The following is a 10,835-nucleotide window of genomic DNA, read 5'->3' as shown; positions in this document are numbered from 1 at the left end:
CTCAAGCCATGTATATTCTGAATATCACAAGAAATTAACCTAAACCTTAAGTGTCATGCAACTGTGTTTTGCAAGTGTGGGACAGATTTTATTGGCTACTCTTGGTTCAATGGGTGATGAATTCTCCATTATTTATCAGGGAACCTGATGCATCTCAGGGTCATCTTACCATCTATCTACTTCTCCATTCTGGGCTACTTCTTTGTCTGAGCTTAGGAATTCAAACTGCTTTTCCTTCTCTATTTTTGTGATTATAGATATCTTTTTCCTTTTGAGGCACTTCTTATTTCTACATATGCCATTTATTGTGAGCATGTTACCTAAAGTTCCTGTAGAAATCAGGAAGGGATAGTCTACCTGGGGTGATTGTGGTTTCGACTAAAATGCATTAGATTTGGAGTCTGTCCTGAATTAAAAGCCTAGTTTTGCCACCTTATTTGGTGGTGATATTAGTCAGGTTATCTAACTTTGCTAAGTTTACTCATGAGATAAGGTTAACTACACAGGGTTATTGTGGCTCATAGGTAAAGCGAAGTGAACTACACAGAGGCCTCATGACCATTTCATCTGTGGTCTTGTAGGTCTGAAGTCCCTGTTTTTCACAGCAGATCACCTCTTGGGAGTGCTTTGGTGGCAAAAGTTAAATCAGAATCAGGTCTTAGTTCCTCTTTGTTCATCTCAGCGCAAACCCGTGAGACCCAAAAAAGCAGATCTCCAAGTCAAGCCAGAGATATAGTCCTCGGGTTGCCAGGGAAAATGGGGAGCTGTACATCACTGGCACTCACCTCAGTAACTAGTGGGGAATATAGCCTCTGCTGGGGGAGAATTAAGGCTGAATGCAAAGGCTCCTCCACCACACAGCTGAGAAAATGTAACTTTTGGTTTCCTCAATGATTTAGAGCCTCTTTGAGAAAGTCGTGCCTCACCTCAAATCTACTGTGAGATACATGGAAAATCTTAAGACTAAACTCTATTCCACTGGATAGGCAGCATTTCAAAATCGTATGCCTCTGTGCCTAGACCAGTGCCAGGCACAATAGATGCTCAGTTAAATTCCAAGGAACCCTAAAGAAATTATTTCAATCAGTGAATGGTGTGAGGCAACATGTTTCTGGACTGAGAGCTTTCCAATTGTTTCTTAAAATGCTAGTCTAATCCCCATGGGATTACGATATTTGTGATCAACTGCACATCCTGTAATTTAATGTCTGCCGTCACATTTCCTGGGACAGAGTCCTCAGAATGTGAGGAGGATGGGGAAGGGAAAAGCATCCTGAAAGAAACCCTGTCCAAAATTATAGGATTGCTGTATTTTGTAAAACTCGGTTTATTTTGAGTTTGCCTCCAGCTTCTGTTCTTGGTGTAATCAAACATGCCTTTGAGGAAAAAGCATATAGGAGCAACAGGACGTATTTAGATGCATTTTATTCAGCAATCAGGCCAGCCACGCATTGTAGTGTACTTATGGGATTTCAGAACTTGGGTTCTCAGCAAGGCCCAGATTTTTGAACAAGGACAGGAGTCTGACGTTCCCTGTAGAAGAGATTGGGGAAAAAAAATTAGTTTAAACTTTGCTGAGAAAATGTGACTATGGGGGGAAAACAAGGAAAAGATTCAGCTTTATTTAAAATGAGAGGTTTGGGATTTCCTTCCATTTCTGTTTCTCTTATTCATATATTTATTCACTTATTAAGTCATCAAATACTGATTGAGAACTACTACCTATATTGAGAATACAACAGAAGGGAAAACTGTTCATCCTTATAGAGTTGACAGATCTAGCAGGGCATCATTAAAAGCCTTGAAATGAATCTTTAATCCATTGTTGCTTTTCCTGCTGACGTCATTGTCCTAGCCACCAGATTTCCAGCAGCTGCCCAGGCTACTTTAGGATCTTTGCCTTAGGACTCTGGGGATTCCCATCTGTGAGATTTTGCAAAAGGAAATCATATCCTTATCTCGTAGGATAGTTGCTTTAGTTAGCATCTACACAGAACCCATGGTTGGACTTATTTTCCATAGCTATGCTGTCCATGACAGCTGACATGATCTCATATAGCTGCTTAAATTTAAATCAGTTTAATAATGTTAAAAGTCCAGCTTTTTGGTTATGATAGCCACGTTTTAAATGCTGGTGCCATGACTAGAGGCCTCCATATTGGACAGCATTTCCGTCATTGCAAAAGGTTCTTACAGGAGAATGCTAGTTTATAGAAAAGAATTTGCCAGTGTAGATTGCCTGAGAAGATATAGAGTAATTAGAAAAAAAGTTCTTACTGAATATATCTGCCAGGAGCATAGTGATCAAGGAGATGCAAGCCCTTGTTCTTCTACTCATCTCAAAACTCAACAACTAGGGTCAGAACCTGGATCTAGTTAACCATACAATATATTAACACTTGTTTGGCGGTTTTAATGGGCAGTAGAAAGAAAAGCAAAATGATACATGAGTAGCATTGAAGCGTATATATTACCATATGTAAAATAGATATCTAATAGAAAGTTGCTGAACAACACAGGGAGTTCAACGCAGTACTTTGTGACAGCCTGGAGGGGTGGGACAAGGTGGGGGCAGTTCAAGAGGGAGGAGACGTATGTATACTTACCGCTGATTCACACTGTTGTATAAACATTGTGAAACAACTATCCTCCAACTAAAAATATATTTTTTAAAAATGGTACTTTTGAAAAAGCTACATTTCTCTCTCCTGCTTTCTTATCAGAGAAATATAGGAAGAGAAAGTACTTTTTCGGGCATTCAAATATCACCCCCTTATTTACATATTTTTAAAAGAATAGAAAAAGCAGGCAGGACTGATAGATTTTTACAATCTAAAGAAACTGGGTGTCCCAGCCCTATGCTCATATTTTTCCAGTGTTTCACTCTAAATATTAGGCCGTTTGATCTTGGCACTTGGAAATCGTCCAAGTCTCAAGGCTGTTGTACTGCTTTCCCCTCCCCTTGGACAGAAATATGATGTTTGACTTTAACATCAATAACATAGGCCTTGAGAAAATTAACAGGTGGTATCAACTTTCTTTTATAAGTTTTTAATGTGGGATTTTTTTAAAAGCAGAGAATCTAATGTTTTCGGCCTAAAACTTTAGGATATTAAATATTTCTCCCTGGAAACCTATTTCCACAATCCTTGTTAAATACCAAGAATTTTCTGAAATGATTTAAAGCAGATCAAAGAGAGGGTTCATGATACAATGAATTAGAGCAGTGGAATGATGGAAGTGCATGCAGTCATTTGAGCCTAAATCAAAGTCTTAACACCACATCAGTTCCAAAATAACCGAGTTTTCTAGGTTCCTTGCGGAATCTCTTTTGTTTGACCATTCTACATCTTTAACCTGGAAGGTTTTTGTGATACTATGAAAACAGACCACTGTTTAAATGACTTCCTTTTCATGAATCCTTTCTTGACCCTTTCAGTAAGAAGCAATCTGTCTCTCTCCTTCATTCCTATAGCACATTGCTAACACCCATGTAATGGCATTTGTCACAAGTTACAAGAAGCTACCTTATTTGTGCTATTTTCTCTTAGTTATATTCACAAGGAAAGTGGAGGAGACTAGCACAATGCTTGGCAGAAAGTGTTCAGTAGCAAAGACAGAACATCTGTGGCAAATTTATTTCTCTGAGCTCGTGAGTCTGATTCCCATCACTAGCCACCTATAGTCAGTTCAGAAACTCCACTGAGGCTGGTTCTCACATCCATTAAAAAAAAGCGTTACCAAAATATGTTTTTGGTCACCTAATCAATATAATTCACCTTTGCATATTTTAAGACTTTAGTAAACACGATGATTACTATTGCGAAGAATGTTTTTTTTAAGTATAAGGGAATTTGGGGTATATTGTGAGCTTTAAAAAATCCATACTATCTCGTTTGCTACAAAAGCTTGGGGTTTTTAATCATAGAATTGACTTAAAAAATTAATTGAAAGACGCATTCAAACACTTCCCCTCCTCTACTGCTTGGTAATTTCTTAAACACCTTTTATACTGCACCATATTATTACTTACATTCTGGCTTTTGTTCAGTTTTTTCTTCATATTGGAATGCTTCTCTCTCCTTCTTTAGAATGTCCTAGAGAAAGCCTCCAAACTTCTCAAAATCCTAGCAGGCATGAATAATTCTTTTTGATTTTGTGCTCTCAGAGCACTTTGCTTACGGTACCACTGAGCCCACTGTGTTAGCGCTGAGCGTAAGCAAACCGGGAGACAAAACCTGGGGGATTTGCTTCTGTATCTCACACGTACTTAGGCTGGTACCTGACTTTATCATGGAAAGAGCAAGGATTTCGTACCAGATCTGTCACTCATTGCTGAGCATTATTTAAACCAACTAAATCTCAATTTTCTCCTGGGCATAATAAGCTTAGTATTATTTACCTCATAGAGTCATTATGAATATTAAATGCCTTGCACAATGCTTGACACAATGTATACTCTTTTCTATCATAATGCACACACACGTCTATATAATCTTTACAGATATATAATGAGAAAAAGATCAAGACTGTTTGAGGGAAAACTAGGTATTCTGTTTTTCACATGGTGAAATTCATGTTATTGGCATATTCACTGAGTCTTAGATATATAAAAATCTGAAGACATCTAGCTTAAAATATATATTTTAAAAGAAATTCAAGCTTGTACTCACTTATTTTCCATACATAACAAGCATTCATTAGAATAAGTAACTCCATCTGTCCCACAGACAGGGTTATAGATCCTGGGACATCCGTTCACTTCATTTGTGCACTTGGCCTATAAATGGAATGGAACAGAATCATTTCCCATCATTTTTCATTCTTTGAATTTATAGCACAGCCTCTAAAATCTCCCTGAGTTGATCACCTTAAAAATGGATTGGAAGGATGATACTAAGTGTTCTAAAGGGAAGAATCCAAAATTTGTGTTCAGAAAACCTGGTTTTAAGTAATGCCTCCGCTACTTAGAGGCTGTGTGACATTGGGAAATCTCTTGGTGTCTCTGAACCACAGTCACTTCATTTGCCAAACAAGCATGATGTTGTCCTTTTGCCTACCTGTCTCATCAGGTGTTGTGAGGTTTGAATAGGGTGAGTGAGAGAATGTTCTAGTTTACAGTCACTACAAGTGCCAGCTTCTCTCAGGTCAGCCACACCTTGAAGCACGTTCTTCCTTGCACACAGTAGTCCTGCTTCCCTGGTCTTATCCAAGTCACTTAAAGACGTGCAGTGCCTTCCACCTTTGGAGTTTTTGCACAGCCTGTTTTCTCTACCATCAGTAAGAACTAATAATTATGAAATGACTTTTACAGGGCAGATACTGTCCTAAATGCTTTTTATGTATTATTATATTTAAACTTCACAACTAGCCTATGAACTTTTTTATCATACTTTCCTTCTAGTAAGGATAATGAAGTACAAAGGGAGTAAATCTTCCCAGGTCACACACCTAATAATTACTGGTTCCTGGATTTAAACCCTGTCAATCCAGGTCCTGAACTTTAGCTCTTCACCACTTGACTCTAAGATTTATTTATTTTGGCTGCACTGGGTTTTTGTTGCTGCACAGACTTTGTCTAGTTGCGGTGAGCACCGGCTACTCTAGTTACCGGGTGTGGGCTTCTCATTGCGGTGGCTTCTCCTGTAGCGGAGCATGAGTCTAGGGGCCCATGGGCTTCAGGAGTGGCAGCTTGAAGGCTCAGTAGTTGTGGTTCCTGAGCTCTAGAGCATGAAACCCATTTGCCAATGGTTTTGGCAAACATGTTTTTTGCTCCGCGGCTTGTGGGATCCTCCCCAACCATGGATCGAACCCATGTCTCTTGCACTGGTAGGAGGATTCTTTATCACTGAGCCACCAGGGAAACTCTAGAGTAAGTTGCTGATGGAATCAGAACTTCTTTATAATACATCACAAATGTAGTAATTTATTTACTCATGCACTTTTGGTTTGTCATTGGCCTTCTCACTACATATAAATGTAATGAGAAGAGGACGCTTCTTCCGCTGGTCTCCACTTAAAATTCGTGTCCTACAAGATAGCCCCACTATATAGAAAAACCCCTTTACAGCAAACATAATATGACTACACAGAAATTGCCTGTGTATCTGAGAATTTGTCCCTCAACATAAGCACCTGTGGGGAACTACAGTCACTACCCACATTTAGTAGGTTAAGCCTTGCCAGCGTTCAAACTCCTTGTATTAACTTGAGGCTAAATTGAAAGGTGAGTTAGACTATGCTTTGGTTGGAACAAACACTTCTCGCCCCAGAGGTAAAAAAAATTACAAAATTTTCTCTACCTCTCTTCCCAGGATGTTAGCTCCACTGTTACCTGGAAAACATAAATCAGACATGTGAAGTTGAGTCTTGAATGGGAGAGGACAGATGTATTCTCATTCAGAAATTTCTGCTTCCACTTAAGTCTATGTCTTCTCTGCTGGCCTCTTTCACCACCTAGCCCTTCTTATTTCCATCTTTTTTCCTCAAGGACATCTCACTGCTGTTCACTCACAGCCTGCCTTCTGAAACCTCAAAAAAATTAAGCAAAAATTTGATTAGGACAAAAGTTTTGTATGTTTAAGACAAGTTGACTTGTTTCCTTGAAAATAAAAATGATGTACTTACTGCTTCAGATGTCTCAGGCACAGAGCAAATACCTTCTGAATGCTCACTGACATTCTAGTTAGCAACTTGTTTATTGATGTAGGAAATGTAAGTATCTATCTTAAATTTATAGATAAAGATATGGAGAGTTTCTATAACCAGTAAAACAGTTAACACTAGCAATTACCAGGTCTTATGATGCAAAACTAATTTTTATATTTATGCATAAGTCTTCTTTTGTAAGTGATGCTAAAAAAAGTGGAATCTTCTGACAACTCAAACTTTGGTTCCCAAAGACCTCTTTTCATCCATTGCATTGTGCTATTAGTTTAATTCACATTTTTTGAATTTACAGGTAGATACTTAAAATTGTCATGCTGCATTTTCCAGAAAATAGCAGGTCTTGATGACATCACGTTTATGTAGGATTCGGTGACTCTGGGTGAGCTCATTGTAGGGAAGATGGACTAATTCGATAGTATTAGTCACTTCTTCTAAAGGAAGAAATGTTGGTCAGATTTGATTTTGTTATTAACAATCTCTGAGGTCAACTAGGTAAGGAGGTAGTTTTCCCAAGTTAAATGTTTTGAAAAGGCATAAGACACTCACTGGCCTGGAAAAGAAGGTCCCTGGAATAGTCAGAACCTGATGTGGTGAGAATCCCACTGGATTTTAGAATCTAGTTGAGTCTAAGATTTAATGAGCAGGTGATCGCCACACAGGCATCTATCTGTATTAATTGATATGCATGAGAAATGGAAAAGGGACCACCACTCCCATAAATATATAGCAAATACAACAAATAGCATTGTTCCTTTTTTCATAAAGTGTCGATTTGGTTTCTTTGCTAGATCTGATAAAAAAATTTAACACGTTATCCATTTCCAAAGACAAAAAGGAAGCTGATGCCGATTCTGGAGGTTCAGATCGTCTCTCAGCATTATCAAGACAGTTTGAAGACATACACATACCATCTATTCAAGAAGAATATTTTTTCTAAAATTATTCTGTAGGTCAAAAGTCAAATTCTTAAACTCTGCCCTGTACATTGTAACCTATTTCTACAATTCCATGAGAACATAAAATTTGTAAATTGGCCTTAAACATGTACAGAGTTAGAAGGGTACTTGATGTTGAAATAATCCCTTCATTTTTCTACCATATCTCTTGAAGAGTCAGCTTCATTACCTGAAAAAAAACATTTCATGTCTGAGCACTAGTAAAATTGTTTTCCTGTGTTATGTTAAAATCCCTCTTTCGATATATAATTCTCATCCACTGATCTTATTTCATCTCCCTAGAACCAAAAGATCTGTCCAAGAGTAGACTCTAAGTCTTGAAAGTCATGTGCTCAATAAGGCAACAGGTCAAAAAGGTTTTACTCAAATCAGAAAAATAAGCAAAGATACCTACCAGATAAACTCATCAGAACCAAGGCAGTGAGGAGAAAGATGCTTGCCAGCTTCATGGCTGAAATGCTGGTTCTAGAGCTCAGTTGAAAACTGCACCGAACTTACCACTTCGCTCTGGAACCCTGGGACTGGAAGGGTCATATAGGCAGTGTGGGCTTCCAGTCTCCACCTCCTGCTCTGAGTCACAGATCTCCTTGGTTATTGATTGACTCCGTAGCATAGCCTGTCCTCCAGGTTTGGGGCACACCACCAGTGTAAGAAAGCTGTAGGAGAGGAATGCCCTAGGCCTGAAATGTGCAAGATAAAGACTGTCGGGAAGAGATTATTAGTGGTTACTTGGTTCTTGCCCTAACTTCCTCTGACTATGGAGAGAAAGACCATGGTCAAATTCTGGTTTTCTCATCTGTAAGGTGAACTCAAAAGTTCTTGTCCTCTGTAATTCTGGGTGTATGAAGAGGTATGAATATCTAAAAAAACTCCATTCTTGCTTCTTTTTCTTCAGCTTTTAAAATTCTTTCTCTCTTTTCTGTCTTTTTCTGCCACCCATTCACAAAGCCTAAAGTAGCTGACAGAGGGCCAAGTTAGAGGTAAGGAGGACTCTCTTTCCTAGGTGTGTGTGTACTCCAAGGTAGAGTGGGCTAACCAGAGACTCTTACCAGCTCTATGTCCCTGGACAAGTAGTTCACCTGGGGATGGAAATAATAACAGTACCTACCTCAAAGAATTGATCTTCCATTCCAAAATATGCCTTGTGTATATTTTGGAACCATGTGTGGTTTGGGGAGATAATTCTCAATTCTTTCTCATCTTTCTGCATATCTTATGGGTAGAGACATCGACTGCATGTGGTTCAAACAATCTTTTCAAGAGTGTTTCTACAGGAAATAGCCCTGGAATGTAGAATAGTCTCTCTCTCTGGTGTAAAAGAGAGGTTTGTTTGCCATTGGGTATAAGATAGTATCTCTCACTAGGGCAAAGTTTAGGCAGGTATAATGCTTTTTTTGTGTATCTGCATCACATGGTTTGTGGTATCTTAGTTCCCCAACCAGGGATTGAACCTGGGCCATGGCAGTGAGAGCACCAAGTCCTAACTGTTGGACCACCAGGGAATTTCCAGGCATAGTGCCCTTGAAAAAATTTAGGGATTTTTAAAAGCTGGGCATCCTTCCCTTGTAGCACATTGTGCTTTCTCTGTATGTTTTCTTGGCCCTCTTCGTGTCACGGTATGGAGGCTGGGCCTGGAGAACCAGAGCAAATGCTGGGACTCTGGCTATTGCTATTGAGTAATTACATCCCTTTTCTCTGAGTCAGGAGTCTGTGTCTTCTGTCAGACTGCCTTTAACTGTGGCAGAATAACGTGTCAGCTTCTAACCAGGGTGAAATCTTTAACCCTCCCAGGTCATGATGTATGTTAACTGTATTCAAAAGAAAAAAAAGAACTGTACTAATCTATGGGGATGGATCACTGTTCTCATGAAGCTTCCATGACATTTTAGTTTGAGAGAGATAGGGAATAAAAAAGTAATCAAATAATTACAAAGTATATCAGATCAGATCAGATCAGATCAGTCGCTCAGTCGTGTCCGACTCTTTGCGACTCCATGAATCGCAGCACGCCAGGCCTCCCTATCCATCACCAACTCCCGGAGTTCACTCAGACTCACGTCCATCGAGTCAGTGATGCCATTCAGCCATCTCATCCTCTGTCATCCCTTTCTCCTCCTGCCCCCAATCCCTCCCAGCATCAGAGTCTTTTCCAATGAGTCAACTCTTCGCATGAGGTGGCCAAAGTACTGGAGTTTCAGCTTTAGCATCATTCCTTCCAAAGAAATCCCAGGGCCGATCTCCTTCAGAATGGACCGGTTGGATCTCCTTGCAGTCCAAGGGACTCTCAAGAGTCTTCTCCAACACCATAGTTCAAAAGCATCAATTCTTCAGTGCTCAGCCTTCTTCACAATCTAACTCTCACATGCATACATGACCACAGGAAAAACCATAGCCTTGACTAGACGAACCTTTGTTGGCAAAGTAATGTCTCTGCTTTTGAATGTGCTATCTAGGTTGGTCATAACTTTCCTTCCAAGGAGTAAGCATCTTTTAATTTCATGGCTGCAGTCACCATCTGTAGTGATTTTGGAACCCAGAAAAATAAAGTCTGACACTGTTTCCACTGTTTCCCCATCTATTTCCGATGAAGTGTTGGGACCGGATGCCATGATCTTCGTTTTCTGAATGTTGAGCTTTAAGCCAACTTTTTCACTCTCCACTTTCACTTTCATCAAGAGGCTTTTTAGTTCCTCTTCACTTTCTGCCATAAGAGTGGTGTCATCTGCATATCTGAGGTTATTGATATTTCTCCTGGCAATCTTGATTCCAGCTTGTGTTTCTTCCAGTCCAACATTTCTCATGATGTACTCTGCATATAAGTTAAATAAACAGGGTGACAATATACAGCTTCGATGAACTCCTTTTCCTATTTGGAACCAGTCTTGTTGTTCCATGTCCAGTTCTAACTGTTGCTTCCTGACCTGCATGCAAATTTCTCAAGAGGCAGGTCAGGTGGTCTGGTATTCCTATCTCTTGAAGAATTTTCCACAGATTATACTAAATGTTATGGAGAAAAAGAAGATATTAAGCAGAGGCAGCATGAGGAAGCAGAAGATATTAAGAAGAGATGGCAAGAATACACAGAAGAACTATACAAAAAAGATCTTCATGACCCAGATAACCATGATGGTGTGATCACTCACCTAGAGCCAGACACCTGGAATGTGAAGTCAAGTGGGCCTTAGAAAGCATCACTATGAACAAAATTAG

At 39.4% G+C, this 10,835-nt stretch overlaps 1 protein-coding gene and 1 non-coding gene across 3 annotated transcripts; both read right to left on the bottom strand.

Annotated features, from left to right (window-relative positions):
• Positions 1 to 1,410: 1,410 nt before the first annotated feature.
• On the bottom strand, positions 1,411 to 8,173 carry SPINK1 (serine peptidase inhibitor Kazal type 1). 2 transcript variants are annotated; one of them, XM_006069404.4, is made up of 4 exons: positions 8,020 to 8,173; positions 6,303 to 6,334; positions 4,674 to 4,780; positions 1,411 to 1,533 (listed from the first exon to the last, which is right to left on the bottom strand). In XM_006069404.4, exons 1-4 carry the CDS (start codon positions 8,072 to 8,074, stop codon positions 1,488 to 1,490), a joined length of 240 nt encoding a protein of 79 aa, XP_006069466.1. In that variant the 5' UTR covers positions 8,075 to 8,173; the 3' UTR covers positions 1,411 to 1,487. The 2 variants fall into 2 exon arrangements, with proteins under 2 accessions (XP_006069466.1, XP_044803443.1); XM_044947508.2 differs by lacking the exon at positions 1,411 to 1,533 and adding an exon at positions 3,284 to 4,127.
• Positions 8,174 to 9,055: 882 nt separating this feature from the next.
• Positions 9,056 to 9,127, bottom strand: TRNAE-CUC. The gene has a single exon. It is a non-coding gene; the product is annotated as a tRNA-Glu (tRNA).
• Positions 9,128 to 10,835: the final 1,708 nt, after the last annotated feature.

This window comes from Bubalus bubalis, chromosome 9, assembly GCF_019923935.1.
Source record: "Bubalus bubalis isolate 160015118507 breed Murrah chromosome 9, NDDB_SH_1, whole genome shotgun sequence".
NCBI lineage: Eukaryota > Metazoa > Chordata > Mammalia > Artiodactyla > Bovidae > Bubalus > Bubalus bubalis.
Note: the sequence above shows the minus strand (reverse complement) of the source record. Positions and strands in the feature narration are given on the sequence as shown.